Below are 17,334 nucleotides of genomic sequence, written 5' to 3'. Positions count from 1 at the left end.
TTAAGAGTGAAACAGAGTACATGACTTTGAAAAGTGACCCAACAAGGTTTACTGTCAAATGTGCCTCTAACAGATGTAAGTGGAGGCTACATGCCTCTTTAATGAGGAGAAGCACATTATTTCAGGTACTTATGCATTTTCTTCTTTCTATAAAATTGTAAAACAATTCTATTGCATTTACTAATTGTTCTTTTTCTTCAGGTTAAGGTCAACCCTTACCCTCACAATTGTCCAAGTGTTAATAGATCTCAAGGATTGAGGGTTGCAAAGAGAAGATGGATAGCAGATGCTTCTATGACTTGGATTAGAAATAATTCAGGCATAGGTCCAATGCAAATACAATAGAGGTTGGCTGAGAAGTATGGAATGGAGTACAGTAGGTGTTATTTTGGTAAAGAGCTGGCACTAGAGAAGATGTTTGGGAAGTATAGTGAGAGCTTCGGTCTTCTTTACTCGTTCAAAGCTGAAGTTGAGAGAACATCACCAGGCAGTGTAGTTGAAATTGACAAGCACACTGTAGAGTACACAGTGAGAGGAAAGAAAATGTACAAGGGGTGCTTCAAAAGAGCTCTTGTGTGTTTCAAGGCATGTCAGAGAGGTTTCTTGGAGGGGTGCATGCCTTACCTTGTTGTGGATGCAACTGCACTGAATGGTAGGTATAGGGGCCAACTTGTTTCTGCTTGTGCCTTTGATGCTCACAACTGGTTATTCCCTGCGGGCTGCGGCCTATGGTGTCATAGAAGCAAAGTCAACTGATAGCTCAACTTGGTTTTTCCAACAACTGAAGAAACTCATGGGACATCCTAAGAGTTTAGTCATACATACTGATGCTTGCAAAGGATTGGAGACAGTTGTTGATGATGTCTTTGCTGGAGTAGAGCATAGGGAGTGCATGAGACATTTGGCTCAGAACTTCAGCAAGTTCAAAGGCAAGTTCAATGATGTGAATTTTTGGCCATGCTCACTTACATACATCATTAAGAAGACAACTATCATCAAAATCAGTTGCACAGCAGGCCCAAAGTCAAAGAATATTTAGAGGAGTACCACACAAAAATATGGGCTAGAGCACTCTTCAATGACACTTGCAAGCTGGACTATGTGAACAACAACCTTGCTGAAGCTTTCAACTCAAGGATCAAGAAATACAAGGGGCTTCACATAGTAGACTTGTGTGACAAGATTAGGCGGTATATTATGTAGAAATTTGATATAAGGAACATGATTTCCATTTACCGTTTTGAAGGCCATTTGATTGTTCCATCTGTAATGAAGGCCTTAATGGCAACAACAAAAGGTTTGGGGATGAATTTGATTAGGAGAAGCCCAACAGAGGATGAGCCACTGATAGAGAAAGAGGACAATTGAAGTACCCATTTGACTTACATAAGTTGATTTGTAGTTGAAGACAATGGCAAGTAATTGGTAAGCCATGTATCCATGCTCTCTTGTTTATAACTTCTCTAAGAGGTGAAGCTAGTGCAATATATCATTAAGTGCACAACTTTTACTCTATTGAGAAATTCAGAGCTACATATGCTGACAACCTTCCAGCTTTGGAAGGGAAACAACAGTGGGAAATTGTGAATCCAGGATTTAAACTATGTGCTCCAATTCAGAACAGAGCACCAGGTAGGCCTAGGAAAACTAGGATAAGGTCTAGCAGTGAAGGAAAGGGACTTGGTCCCAGGAAGAAAAAGTGTGGCAGGTGTGGAAGACTAGACCACCATGCTAACAAGTGCAAAGAGGAAATGTAATATGTTTGCACTTGTGACAGCTCCATGAAGAATTACAAGAGGGCATCAGTTAGAGGAGCTTCTCCAGCTAAAAGCAAACAACAACACCTCAAGTTCCTGGTGTGCTAGCCCCCAACCCAGCAAAGAACACCAGAAGCAAAACTAGGCTAGCCCCCAATCCAGCTGAGAACACAAGGAGCAAGAAACTAAAGTTCTTGTTCTTGTCGTGTCCCAATATCATTATGTTTGTCCTGTTGAATTACTAGGTGACTTGATGAACTTGTTTCAAGTTGTTGAAGTACTGTGTGTTTGAACTTGTTGAAGTACTATTTGTTTGAACTAGTTTAAAGTTGACGAACTACTGTGATGTCATGTTGAACTTGTTTCAAGTTGTGGAATTTGATGCTTGTTTAATCATATGTGATGCTTACCAATATGTACCAAATTGTACCAAATATGGTCATCTCCCTAGTCATCTACCAATATGTACCAAATTGTCATCGACGACGGCAATTGGGTCATCTCCATAGTCATCTACCAATATGTACCAAATTGTCATCGACGACTACAATTTGGTCATCTCCCTAGTCATCTACTAGTATGTATCAAATTGTCGTCGACGACGAAAATTTGGTCATCTACCTAGGTCATCTAACAATATGAACCAAATTGATTTCATCATCCAACAGCAAACTGCATTACATTAAGTTTGGTATATTACAGAGTGCATCTCATCCACAAACAATTACTAGCAAACCAAATTCATCTAATCCACTACAGCAAGCATACTCGGTTCACTTACTAGCTTGAAAATGCCGCAAGGACAACACATATAACAAATCCAGCAAAGAACACTGCCCAAACATTGAGCATCTCATCTCTCCTCTTCAGTTTCTTCTTCAAAGCACAATTATTTTTTGCCAGCTCCATATTTTCCATCTGCAATTTGTGAGACTTGATCCAGCTGTGTTCAACCTCTGCGTGTAGACCTTCAAATGCAAGGGCCACACACAGTGGAGGAGGAGGTTCAACCCAAACCACCCACTTACACTCATCTGGTAACTTGTTACATCAGAAAAGAACAACAAATTTAGGAATTTGACATTAGCAGCAACCTAATAAGAAACAAATTGATAATATTAGTTGATTACATCAAGTGGGCATCCTAAAAAACACCGGCCAGTGCTAGACTCTACCCAAGCCACCCGACGAGCAGGAACTAGCCCATGACCAGGGCATCGATGCTTGGACCTCGATTCCAAGCCGGAAAAGGATTTGTCCGGGTGATGGTACTTCAAGACAAGCTCCACAATCCCCATCCCATCGACCTAAATCAAAAAAGAGCAGACAAATCCCCAAATCATGGAAACCCTAGAATGATATTGGGGTCGAATCCAAATGGAGTGCTTCACTTACCTCGGCATCCAAACCATCCACGACCGATGAGTTCAAGGACCCGAAGCTCGTCGTCTGCATCTTCTCCTCCCGTCCAGTCCTCTCCCACGCGCTCTTGATCTGTTCTTCATGAGAGGCTCTGTTTGTTTTCCCATGTAAGCCCGAGGAGGACGAAGCGAAAAGGGGGCAATGGCAAGAGGGGAAAAATTGTCCAAAACGGAGCGCCGTATATGGTCGAATCCTCCCCAAACATGCACGGACACGGCCGGTCAGTGACCAGACATGAGAGATAAGAAAAACAAGTGACCCAACCGAACCCCTCATATCATCCCTATACATCCGGGCTACCCGCGAACCCTCATATTGAGGATAAATGTAGGGAGGATATGAGGGCTCGCGGACGCGCCCGATCAGTTCTCCATATAGGACGCGACCCACACGGACCACATTCTTTCTTTCTTTTTATTCTCTCTCTTCATCTCCACCAATCACGTGTGAGTGACCAGACATATGAGAAAGAAAATTAGAAGTGTGGCTGCATGGACGAATAAATAGGGGCTCAAAACAAACACGCCCAGTCACTGACTGGGCGCGTCTGCGGGCGTTCGTTTGTAACATTTTGTAACATTTGTTGACTGAAATTGATTTTTTGTCTTGAAGGAATTCAAGTCTGCATCAGAGTGAAAATTTTACACCAACTTAGGGACGAAATGGCGCGGAAACATTTTGCTGTTCTAGTGGGAAAATGAAAGTGAAAAGGAAAGACGGAAATGAAAACAGAATTTACAAAAGGGAAATGGAAGTTGAATCTTTTAAGTGAAAATGGAAACATAATCAGAACAACCTTTTCTGGTGGAATAAGCACGAGAGTGAAACTATCCTTTTTCATGATTATGGAACTTTCTATTTTTAATATGGGCATATGCTTGTTTATAGGGCAACGAACAATCAATGTGCAAAATGGCCCGTATGTGATGCAACAACTAGAATTGTGTTCTAGTCTACTATTGTGAGTATGCCATCAAAGCAATATTATTGTTTGAGCTACACTGCTATGTAAATGTATTGTTTTATGCCTTCAAGTTTTGTTTGCCAAAGCTGGACATTTTGTTTGCCACCTTTTTCCTTTCTTTTTCTTCTTTCTCTTCATCTTCATCAATCACGTGCAAGTGGTCGGACATATGAGAAAGAAAATGAAAAATGTGGCTGCATGGACGGACAAATACGGGCCCAAAACGAACACGCCCAGTCACTGACCGGGTGCATCCACGGGCGTTCGGTTGTACACGCTCCTAGGTCAGCCAGCCCTTCTCGCGAAAAAAATCGTATGGAGTGACGTCTAATGACCAGGAACGTTCAGTACATGAATCGAACGGCCAAAAATGTTATAGGCGTAAGAGGGCTGGGATTAGGTGCAATTTTACTGTCTAAAAAATGGAATCTTGATCTTCCACAGTTAGTTACTCAGTTTACTGAATCTTGAATTTGTGCGATTGCACAATTTACTGTCGAGTGCTTTGGTCATGGCTAATTATGGCGGTTATCGTTCTATTCTCCCATTCCATGGATCCTTCAGAAAATGAACTAGATTAAAATACTAGTAGGTAAAAAATATATAAAACTGTACCATTTGTTGACTAAATTCTTTTTTTCTTGAAGGAATTCAACTTTGGATAGGAGTGAAAATTTTAGTCACCATACTTAGGGATGAAAATGGTGCGGAAATATTTTGCTTTTCTAATTTGGGCGGTTATCGTTTTATTCTCCCATTCCATGGATCCATCAGAAAATGAACTAGATTAGAATACTAGTAGGTAAAATTATAAAAATGTACCATTTGTTGACTCAAATTGAATTTTTGTCTTGAAGGAATTCAAGTCTGGATCGGAGTGAAAATTTTAGTCACCATACTTAGGGATGAAAATGGCGCGGAAATCTTTTGGTTTTCTAGTGGGAAAACAAAAGCGAAGAGGAAAGACGGAAATGAAAACAGAAATTTACAAAACATAAATGGAAGTGGAATCTTTTAAGTGAAAACAGAAACACAAACACAACAACCTTTTCCGGTGGAATAATCACGGGAATGAAACTATCTGTTTCCGTGAATTTGGAACTTTTTGTTTTCATTATGGGCATATGCTTGTTTATAGCGCAACGAACGCACAATGTGCAAAATGGCCCATGTGTGACGCAACTACTAGAATTGTGTTCTAGTCTACTACTGTGAGTATGCCATCAAAGCAAAATTATTGTTTGAGCTGCACTGCTATATCAATGTTTTTGATTGTTTTATGCCTTCAAATTTTTGTTTGCCAAAGCTGAACATTTTGTTTGCCACCGTTTTCCTTTATTTTTCTTCTCTCTCTTCATCTTCACCAATCACGTGCAAGTGGCCAGACATATGAGGAAGAAAATAAAAAATGTGGCTGCATGGACGAACAAATACGGGCTCAAAACGAACACGCCCAGTCACTGACCGGGCGCGTCCGCGGGCATTCGGTTGTACGTGCTCCTAGGACAACCAGCCCTTCTCGTGGAAAAAATCAAGTTGAGTGACGTCTAACGGCCAGGAACGTTAAGTACATGAATCGGATGGCCAAAAATGTTATAGGCGTGAGAGGGCCGGGATTAGGTGCAATTTTATAAAATGGAATCTTGATTTCCACAGTTAGTTACTCAGTTTACTGAATCGTGGTTTTGTGCGATTGCACAATTTACTGTCGAGTGCTTTGGTCATGGCTAATTATGGCGGTTATCGTTTTATTCTCCCATTCCCTGGATCCTTCGGAAAATGAACTAGATTAAAATACTAGTAGGTAAAAATGTAAAACTGTATCATTTGTTGACTAAAATTGATTTTTTTTTCTTGAAGGAATTCAAGTTTGGATAAGAATGAAAATTTTAGTCACCATACTTAGGGATGAAAATGGTGTGAAAACATTTTGCTTTTATAATTAGACGATTATCGTTTTATTTTCCCATACCATGGATCCTTCAGAAAATGAACTAGATTAAAATACTACTCCCTCCGTTCCGAATTACTTGTCTTGGATTTGTCTAGATACGGATGTATCTAGACTCATTTTAGTGCTAGATACCTCCGTATCTAGACAAATCTAAGACAAGTAATTTGGAACGGAGGGAATACTAGGTAAAAATATAAAACTGTACCATTTGTTGACTCAAATTGAAATTTTGTCTTGAAGGAATTCAAGTCTGGATCTGAGTGAAAATTTTAGTCACCATACTTAGCGATGAAAATAGCACGGAAATATTTTGCTTTTCTAGTGGGGAAACAGAAGCGAAGAGGATAAGACGGAAATGAAAACAGAAATGGAAGTGGAATCTTTTAAGTGAAAATGGAAACACAAACGGAACAACCTTTTCCGATGGAATAAGGACGGGAGTGAAACAATCCGTTTTGGTGAATATGGAACTTTCGGTTTTCAATATGGGCATATGCTTGTTTATAGCGCAACGAACAGACTCTGTGCAAAATGGCCCATGTGTGATGCAACTACTAGAATTGTGTTCTAGTCTACTATTCTGAGTGTGCCATCAAAGCAATATTATTGTTTGAGCTGCACTGCTATGTCAATGTTTTTGATTGTTTTATGCCTTCATTCAAGTTTTTGTTCGGCAAGCTGAAGATTTTGTCTATTTCGTTATGTTTTTGCCTATGATTCAAGGAGTATTTTAGTTCCAGTTTACACTCGCTTCCATCGCCGTGTCCGTGCCATATTCGCTCTATTTTCGTTTCCAATAGTATTTATTTCTTTATTTGTTTTCGAGGTTTCTTATTTGTTTCTTCTTCCACAAAAAAATATGAAAGCAAATGTGGCAGGAACTAGTTTCATCCGTTTTCATCTCATACTTGATAGGTTTGTGCCTTCATTTTACTAATTTCTGTTTAGTCTAATTTACATATGTTTGGTCTCAGTGCAATAGTCGAATCAAGTACCCAAACCGATTTCCGTGACGTCTTCTTATTGATCTAATTATTTGCCACTAGGTTAAGTTGCTTCCATTCACTTTTAGGTTCAGGAACTCTATGTCAGCATGAAAAGGTTGTTTTCCTCGTCAAACAAATTAGTTTATTTGGGGTTAAAAATGATACTCCCTCCGATCCAAATAAGTGTTGTTATCTTAGTTCAAAATTGAGGTAAAAAATACTTACAAATTCTAAAAATGGTCATGAATTTAAAGACACGCAGAAAACATTTTACAAAATACATGATTGACCTTTTAATAATACATGGGTAACATTTTTTAGGACAATGTGATTTTCTTTCTTTTGAAAAGACGCGATGAATTTTTCTTAAACACATCAAATATTTTATAAGTCGCATGGTGGAGAAAAAAATCGAAAAGGAAATAAACAAAAGAGACAGGACTTTCAACACCTGGGCGCCCCTACACCCTCTATGAACAATAAATTCAAAAATAAAATACAAAATATGAAACTTTGGGACATCAAATATGTTCAAACTTTCGACGATCTTGCAAATTTTCAGGTACAAATAACATTGGCCCTAAACTAAAAAAACAAAATCACTGGTCAAATTTATGTGCACTTTTGAGCAGTGATTTTTTATGAGGGCTCCACGAATGGTATTTGTGGCTGAAATTTTGCAAGAACATCGGATCTTTGGTCATCTTTGATCCCTGAAATTTTCTGACTTTTTTCTTGCAATTTTGTTCGAATTTACTGTTCATGAGGTGTAGGGGCACCCGGGAGCTATGGACATGCAACTGAGTCGGATATTTTCAAAATTTCTCAAAATGTATTCAAAATAGATCTTATTTGAAATCCCTCATCATGAGAAACACGAATATGAAACAAAACTTAATTTAGGCTTGTTCTTCAAAAGATATGAAAAAAATTAAAAATCAAAAGCCAAAAAAATAAAAGCACGCACGAGGGACTCACTGCCCACGCACGTGCGTGCTACGAATCCTCTCCCCATAATAATATTGAAACGGTCAGGTAAGAAAGACAACGCTAAAACAGCCCGTACCAAAGAGTAAACACGCCGCGCTAGCCTGCATGAAAGCAAACCGAATCTTAAAGTATTTTTACCCTTTCTTTTGCGGGATAAAATACTTTTATCCTACGGTATATAAACATAGGTTTTCATTGAATTCACTCAATCAATTAATTATGAAACAAGAGAGCTGTTTCATCTTTGTTTTAAAGAAATATAAAAATGAATTATGAATAGATAAGACATGACTACTTCTCTAGACGAGAATTAGCAAATCCCTTTAAAAGAAACTCAGCGCTCCAACGCAACGGTCTCGTTCGAGACGAGAGAGAGAGAGAGACAGTCTTCATCAGCGAGAATCCTAACGTTTATCCTTTCAAAAAAAAAAGAATCCTAACGTTTAGACGCACTTGATTTGAACGGCACCGCTCACGCCTTTCGCCCTGCACAACTGCTACCGGCGCCTATCCGTTTTCCTTGTGCGCGCGCTCCTGCCAAAGACAGCAACCGCACTGCTGTTGCAAGAACTAGACATCGCCCTGCGTACACGCACCCATCTCCCCCGTAGACACTCATGAGTCTGGCGTGACGACCGAACCTCTCTATAAGACACCGCCAACGCGCGCGTTCGACTTCGATCACGCCACTCCAGAGACCAGAGTTTAGCAATGGCGGCCGGGCGAGCGTGTGCTCTTAGCGCGGTGCTTGTGGTGGTGGTGGCGCCGCTCCTCCTGGCCGGCGTGGCGGACGCCGACTGCTTCGACTACTGCTTCAAGGACTGCATCGCCAAGGACAAGAACATGATCGGCTACTGCAACTACGCCTGCGACAAGACCTGCTACACGGGCGCGCCCCAGCGGCCCTTGGCGGCGGCTGCCGCCCCCGGCGACATGGGATGCCAGCTCTCCTGCGCCAGGACTTCCTGCCACCGTCTTGATCCAGGTAATCAGATTGGCACAGTTCATGTGCGCCATGAATTAGTAATGCGCAACCACTGCACTCACGTATGATGAGCCGACAACGACGATGTGGTGGTAAACTCTTTTTGCAGACCGCGAGGCCGCTGAGGCCTGCTTCGGGCAGTGCTATGACGGCTGCAAGACCAAGACTCTGCCGAGGCCTCTCCGCGCCGGCGCCGGGATGCCCACCACGTTAGGCCCGGTGGTCGCCGACCTTCCTTCATCCGAGCCGGACCCGGATGATGCGGTCCGTGCGTCGTCAGAGGCGCCCGAACATCAGGCGATGGGGCCACGTACACCGTTTTCGGAGATCCACGCTGCTCCTCCGGCGTCTGCGTAACAAGAATACCTCGGCGTACGGCCGTGACAGTTAGCATTGGCCGACCAATCGATATGTAAGCGCGATCACCAGGTGCGGAGGGATTAGCGCATGGACCAAAAAGCCGCGTGCTAATGGGTGTACACGTATTATTTGTAACACTGCTGAATGAAGTGTCTTAGGCTACTTGTAACGGGAAGTTCTCTGTATCAATATAGTGTACGGGTTTGTTAAACTCAGCTAACGGAGATTAAATTCAGTGGGCCATCCAGAATTACAAAATTTAAAGAACTCGCTGAGTTAGAAAAGGTGGACAAGGCTGCATTCTTGAGTTTGGATATATGCACTAGATGAAATGTCACATATCTTATGTTGAAAACCGCAATCAACTACAAAAAAATGTTTGTGAGGTATGAGGAGGAAGACCCACTCTATACGTTCGATTTAAACATTGAGAAAGCTCTTGGTACTCTCTTGATAGTGATTAGGACAATGCTAAGAAAATGGCTGAATTTCTTGGACATTTTTATGAGCTCACTCTTAGTGTTTCCGCCACACTCCATGTGATATTTTGCTGAAGTTAATGTTGTGTTGGAAATGTGGGCTGACAATGATGATATTTTGCGTAATACATGGCCAAGAAAATGCAAGATAAGTATGATAAGTATTGGGGGCCTTGGCATGAGGAGGTGGTGAATGAGAATGACAAGGGGGATGGGAAAGCAAAGAAAAACGAAGAGGAGAGTGTGAACATGTTTGTATTTGTTGCAGCTGTTCTTGATCCAGGATTCAAGCTATCAAATTACATAAAACTAGCCATTGAAGAAACGTATGCTGAGTTAAATGGAGACAAAGTTTGGGAGAAGGTGAAAACCTTTTTGCATTCTTTGTTTGCAGAGTACAAAGCTATGTCCGCACCAAGTGATGCAAGTTAGCATGTGGGTGCTCCACAATCTGAACCAACTCAAAAAAGGGCAGGAAGGAAATTGGTCCCTTGGATAAATAAAAAGCTGAGAGTTGTTGGTGGTGGTGGTGAAACTAGCATGAGGAAATCTGAACTTGAGAATACCTACATGAAGAGAATGAAGCAAATAGTGATGATTTTTACACTCCAAAATGGTGGAAGGCGTATGCTGCTAGATTCCCAATATTGGTTAGGATGGTCGTGATGTGTTAGATGTCCCAGCATCAACGGTTGCATCGGAGTGGAGATTTAGCACAAGTAGATGTATCCTAAATGATTTTAGAATCTCACTTACCCCATTCATGGTCCAAGGTCTTGTTTGTACCCAAGATTGGCTAAGGAGTTCTACTACTATCAACATTGAAGAAGGTACAGTGGAGTTGTTAATGCTGGAAAAGGGTAACATGCTGTGATTGTTTTCTATGTAATTTTCTTTATTTCTGACTTTGTATGTTTATCACATGTTTATTTCATTCTTTTTCAGAACTAATTGAAGAGTTGGTAGTACAAACTCATCCAAGTTGAAGGCCCTCCAAGCTAGCAACAGGAAGTCTATTTGCAAGCCATCTGGGCCATCTTGCGCAGCTCCATCCTCTACTTTAAACATTCGTGAATGAGTTACAAGAATTGTCTTGATCATCACTCAATTGTTGTAGTACAAGAAAGATGCTCATGTTCTTGTTCTAGCTTTCTATTATTATCATTTGCAATATATGTTACAAAAAAGATGTTCATGTCTATTTATGTTACAAGAAAGATGCTCCTGCTCATATCTATATATGTTACAATAAATATGCTCCTATTCATGTTTAATTGTCTATATATATTACAAGATGCTCCTCGTCATGTCTATTATATATTACAAGAAAGATATTCTTGTTCATATCTATATATATTACAAGAAAGATGCTCATGTCCATGTTTCTAGCTTTCTAGTTTCTACTATTACCATTCACTAGTACACGTCCGTGCTATTAAGACCCCACCTTCGCACATGATGAAGAAAAAAGCATGTGTGATGAACACATCACACACAAATATAAAAATAGAATTGTGTGTTGAAAAAACGAACATGTGCGAAGCTGGACTCAACACACACACTTATTTGTAAAAAATTGTTTTCGATTCGTTGGACACGGTTCGTGTAAACTAAATGTGTGTAATGATTTCCTCATCAGAGACCGTTCAATTGTAGGACTTGTGGAAGATGCACTGCAAACATTTTAAAGAATTGAACTGTATGCGTTGATTTCAGTCATCATGCATGGTTCTTTCGCTAGAACTCTGTGTAATTTATTTTTTAGTAATACCAAATAGTTCATGTGTGTTGTTGCAAAACCACACATTAGTAGATGGATAAGAACTAGTGGCAGTCCATGTGTCTTGTCAAATCAATCGCCCCTGCAGCAAGGACAGACATGGACTGGACTTTACTAGTTTTGTTCCTAGCGGAACGCTCGTCGGCGCGCATCCGTCCCGCCAATTTTTCACCCACTGTCATGCGTCGCCGCCACAATGGTACAATGCGAGTGTCGGTGCCTCTCTTCCCGTGCGTCTTCGAGCCTTATAGGCCAAACGTGGTGGGTGGCGGCTCTACAAAACCCCCGATAGCCTGAGAGGTCAAGAAAACCCTCATTTATCCACTACCGCCGATCGTTCCAATGGCACCGATACGCTAGAACGACGAGAGGGAGGGTTGGCGCTTGGTTTTTCTACCGCACGACACATGCTCAACAAGCTTTGCTAGCGTGCATTCTTTGGGCCCCTGAAGAAAAACGTAAAAATACCTTTGAGTATTTACCAAACTGCTAAGAGTGGAGGAGTTGCAAGCTCTTCCAGCGGGACAGACTAGAGGTCAGGCCCTTGAGGCATCTCTTCTGCTGGAGATGGGTCTCAGTGAGAACCTGCTATGGAAAAGAAACCTTCGGATGGTGAAGTATCAAGCCCTTTGAAAAATCCTAAAGACAAGGGGTGCTCAAGCCATGGGGTCGAGGGACCGATTAGCCATGAACTTTTCCTAGATGAAAGCTTGGTGAAGGCTAACACTGCTAAGAAAAGGAAAAACACGAAAATTTCGGGCGATAAACCTCGCAAGGCGGGAGTGGTTGTAGAGAAGATATTGATGCTAGAACGTACAAATGACTTATGTCGGTATGGCAGTTGAGGGGCTGTTGGGCGTGCAACCCGATGATGGAAAGGGTTCTGCAAATGAAACTATCAAGAAGCATAAAAAGAAGGATTCAGATTTAACTCGATATCGGTGGAGGCTACCAGTGTGGTGCAGCCCTGTCGGGCGCAATGAATATCCTTAGTCTGAAATAATGAGGTTCTGGAAAGCCTGAGGCAGTTCATGAACTGTGCAATCTTGTGGACATGTTGCACCTAACGGTTGTCTTCTTGTCCGAGACCAAAATGCTTGCGAAGAAGTCCAAAGCTTTGGGGAATCAGCTAGGTTTCCTTAAAGCTTCTAGTGTTGAATGCACTGGCTTGAGTGGCCTAGTGATTTGCTGGACTAGTGATGTGATTGTGCGGCATAAGTCTTGTAACAAGTCACATATTGACGCCTGGGTTGCTTCCAGCGTGGGTGTTGGCAGAACTTGGAGGTTCATGGGTTTTCAGGATTTGCGTCAATTCAATCTAGCTATGCTTGGTAAACAAGGATGGAGACTCCTCACAAATTTGAACTCTCTATGCGCTCAAGTGTTGAAAGGAAAGTACTTCCATGACTCTGACTTTTTGTCGGCTAGGAAGAAGAGGAACTGTTCTCACACCTTGGGTGCTATTTTGAAGGAAGGACTGATCTTAAGATGGGGTTTATCAGAAGGATCGGGGATGGTGTCTGAACCAACATTTGGCAGATTCCTGAAGCTCCGGGCAACATACCTCTTTTCAAAAAACCTGAAGCTAGCGCCTTTGTTGTGTTGTCTAAGCTCATTAGCCCAGATGGTAATTAGAATTTGAACTCTCTCGAAAAAAATTGTGGTCCTGACATGCGTGCTCCGAGTTGTATTCCCTTGGGAAAGCTCTCTGAAGATTGCTGGGCGTGGTCTCCCGAATAACATGGGAATTGTTCGGTTAGATCAGCCTACCTCTCATTGATTAATGAGTCTCGCATGATCTCTAATTGGGCCACATACTCTCACGCTGATAATGACCTGATTTGCAAGAAGTTGCGGAGTACCAAGGCTCCCTCCCAGGGTGCGCTCTTTTTGGTGGAGGGTTATCCACGAGTTTTGGTCTATTAACTCTAACTTGGCGTGAAGGCGTATTGAAGTTCCCAAGTTCTGTGTGGATCGTGGCAACCCAGAAGAAAGTTCCTTTCACTCCATGATACATTGTACGTACGCAAAAAGCTTGTTGCCACCATATGAAGAGTACTTGGGGCATAAAACTTCTTGTCTTCCATCCTCACACCTGGGTCAAGGATCTTCTGCACCCTGGTAATTGCAGCTCTTCCATCCTTCTCAATATTCCGTGCAGTATGCGGGCAGTCTGGAGCGCTCACAATGGTAGGAGACACGATGAACCTATGGCACATTTCGGTTGCTTGTCGTTGGGCAAGCGATCTGGCCTTTGATCTTTCTCAGCCAACCTCTCCCTCTGCGTTGCCAGCTAACCGCAGAAGTGGTCTCATGGAATGCTCCTCATACTGATGTCATCAAAGTAAATGTGGATGTAGCCTTTAATGCTAGTAATTTCAATGGGTCCTCCGTGTGGTGGTCAGAGATGTTGATGGCTTGCTTCTCGCTGCTAGGTCTAAATGGTACTCTGCTCTGCCGAATGCCTTGGTTGCTGAAGCTCTTGCATGCAAGGATGGTGCTCGCGTTGTTCATAATTGGAGATCGAGACATATCATGGTGGAGTCGGACTACATGTCCTTAGTGCACCGTGGAAGTCCGGAACTGAGCACATGTCAAGCATTCTGCTTCTTTCTTCTAATTTATCTTATGTTAAACGGGATGCAAATGTGGCTACTCACCTTACAACCAAGAGTGTTATAGCCTCTAGTCCTTTATGTATGTGGACAAACTTTATCCTTACCTTTTTGTCTTCGTGCATTCAACTTCAATGTAACCTTGCCTCTAGATGAATGAAACTGGATTTGATCTAAAAAATCATTTATTTGTCTTCTTTTGCAAGAAGTCCATTTAATTGCCAATAATTAATATTAATAGAATTTCTTTGAATATAAGAAAATGTACATTTGCTAATTTTGCTGGGTTGCATATGCATATTTAACAATTAATTTTTATTAAATGTTCCGTGACAGCGCTCAAGGCATCTAGTTATTCGCAGGATATGAAGACCACATGGATTGACGTCACATGTGACAATGTGACATGGTTATTATTACTCCCAAGGATCCAGTGGCCGGATTGACTATGCCCGTAATTATAGTTTTAGCGTATGCACATGTAAAACACACACCCTTGTACCGGATCGAAAAGCTGACCAAATCGTATATACAAACCAGAAGAAATGAGAGGAAATGCGTGCGCAGCAACGAGCCCAATAATTACGCGGGTGCGTGTACATGAAGTCAGAGCAAACAACGTTACAATAAGCCGCAGAACCGAACCAAACGAACGCTGCACATGCGCCCGTGCCGGCTCTTGCGCCATGATTAACCATGTTTCTTCTTTCAAAAGAATACATAATTAAGCACACTTTTAGTCAGTAGCGCACTATCACTGTTAGCGGAAGAGATTTTTCTTTGATCTCGAATGGGCAAGACTCCAGGAACAGCACCCGTGGGCACGTTGTGATGCGTGCATTCCTTTCTCGTGACTTTGTGCGATTGGAAGATTTGTTTGCGAGAGTTAGGGGTGGATAACAGGCTTCTCGACTCGTTAAGGATTCGTCCGTTAAGTTCGTGCTCATTAAGGCTCGAGACATTAAACTTAACAAGCAAACAATTATGTTCAATTCTACTAGTTTAAAGCTCATTAAACTCGTGAACGCTCGTTCTACGATGTGTTACAACCTACAAGACAAGAGTATGGATGTAATTTTTATGAAGAAAGATGATGACCACATGAGAAGATGTGCTAGTTTGTTGCCTCCTATTGATTGTGATGGGTTGATCAAATTGAATAGATGAATTAGGCACCAAGAAAATACTTTCATATAAGATAAAATTATATATGTTCTAGTGTACTAACAAGCTTAACCAGTTGCTTATGAAACTTGTTAGCTCGTTTGTTATGCTTGTTAAGTTTAACGAGCTGAAATCGGTAATTGGCTCTATTCGTTAAGAAGTGACCTACGAGCTTAGAGCATCTATGACTGCAATGAACATATCCTGTCCCTCAAACGTCTGTGGAAGCGTCCGGTCAGTGTCCAACGTGTCCGTTTGAATCCTTATTTGTCCGTCCATGTAGTCATACTCCTCATTTTATCCATTGCATGTCTGGTCACTTGCTTGTGACTGGTGGAGATGAAGACAGAAAGAAAAGAAAGGAAAAAGGTTGTCCGAAGCGGGTCGTGTCCTACATGACGGACTGATCGGGTGTGTCCGCAAATCTTCATATTCTCCCTACATTTGGTCTCAATATGAGGGTTCGCAGACAACCCGAATGTATAGGGATGATATGAGGGGTCCGGCTGGATTATATTTTTTCTTCTCACTCATATCTGATCATCGGTTGTAGATGCTCTTAACGAGCCACCCATGCCCGAGGAAGAGCTTTGGATGTCCTCGTGTGCACACAATGGAAAGGCGGCAATAGTATTTACTAGTGCTTAGTGCTTAGTACATCTCCAATGCAAACCCCTAAAACAAACACGGTGTTTGTTTGAGGACGTGTCCGGATGCGTCTGTGAACAATGGTACGGGAACGGGCCATTTCAAATCGGATTTGAACAAACCAGACAAATTCATGCAAATTGGATGATTTTCATCTAAACCGGACCAAAATCATTACATTTCTGAACATTTCAACTAAACTACATCGGACCAGGCTTTTTTTAACCTAGTTTAAATGATGGTCGGCTGCAACAAGCACCAGTTTCCCACGACATATCCTCCTCATGCCTGGAAAGTTCACCGTGAGCCCGGGAAAATGAAGCTGTAGGAGGGGAGGAATAGTGGTGGCCTTCCTCGGACCCAAACCACTGTGGATTCGCAGAGCTGCTCTTCCTCACCGGAGTCCGCCTCGTCGACGGCGCCGGACGTGTCGGCCTCATGGTCGGGGCGTTGGGGTGTGAACAGCGGTGGTGGCATGGCCGACGCGGAGCTAGCATGTATGCGGTCTCCTCCGCATACAATGATCTTCATGAAAGTTTTATTATATCCTTTTTGGATATCTATCACTTTGGGACTAATTTCATATATTACCATTGCTTATAACAGGCTCTCAAATGAATTTAAGTGAAGAACATGAGCATAAAAATTTTCATCTCTCAAAATAATATAAGTGAAGTATGAGAGAATTTCTTTAAAAATTAATGCACCACCGTGCTCAAAAAGATATAAGTGAAGCACTAGAGCAATTCTATAGCTTAAAAAATTTTAAGTGAAGCACATAGAGCAATTCTAACAAATCCTATCATCATTATGACTTTTCTCAAATAGGTGTGTCCAGTAAGGATGATTGTGACAGACTGAAAAGCAAAACATGCAAAGACTCATATAATACAAGATGCTCCAAGAAAAACTCATGTAAATAAAAATATAGGTCCATGTAAAATTACCAATGGTAGTTAGAAGAAAGACGGGATGCCTTCCGGGGCATCCCCAAGCTTAGTTGCTTAGTTCTCCTTGAATATTACCTTGGGGTGCCATGGGCATCCCCAAGCTTAGGCCCTTTTCACTCCTTATTCCTTCATCCATCGTGATCTCATCCAAAACTTGAAAACTTAAATCACAAAAGTCAACAAAACCTTCGTGAGATCCGTTAGTATAAGAAAGCAAATCACCACTTTAAGTATTGTTGCAAACCCTTCATATTTTATTATTGCATTATATCTATTGTAT

General features: G+C 41.7%; 1 protein-coding gene across 1 annotated transcript; it reads left to right on the top strand.

Annotated features, from left to right (window-relative positions):
* The first annotated feature begins 366 nt into the window (after nt 1-366).
* On the top strand, nt 367-9,661 carry LOC119279554. The gene is made up of 4 exons (XM_037560758.1): nt 367-652; nt 840-929; nt 8,726-9,058; nt 9,168-9,661. Exons 1-4 carry the CDS (start codon nt 367-369, stop codon nt 9,413-9,415), a joined length of 957 nt encoding a protein of 318 aa, XP_037416655.1. The 3' UTR covers nt 9,416-9,661.
* The last annotated feature ends 7,673 nt before the right edge of the window (nt 9,662-17,334 follow it).

Source organism: Triticum dicoccoides, chromosome 3B, assembly GCF_002162155.2.
Source record: "Triticum dicoccoides isolate Atlit2015 ecotype Zavitan chromosome 3B, WEW_v2.0, whole genome shotgun sequence".
Classification (NCBI taxonomy): Eukaryota; Viridiplantae; Streptophyta; class Magnoliopsida; order Poales; family Poaceae; genus Triticum; species Triticum dicoccoides.
This window is presented reverse-complemented; position numbering and strand designations above follow the sequence as displayed.

Coding starts and splice junctions, on each gene's coding strand:
- LOC119279554 (XM_037560758.1), top strand. CDS start 367: ATGGAGTACAGTAGGTGTTATTTTGGTAAAGAGCTGGCACTAGAGAAG. Junction 653..839: donor GGATGCAACTGCACTGAATG/GTAGGTATAGGG, acceptor ATGCTTGCAAAG/GATTGGAGACAGTTGTTGAT. Junction 930..8,725: donor GAACTTCAGCAAGTTCAAAG/GCAAGTTCAATG, acceptor CCTCTCTATAAG/ACACCGCCAACGCGCGCGTT.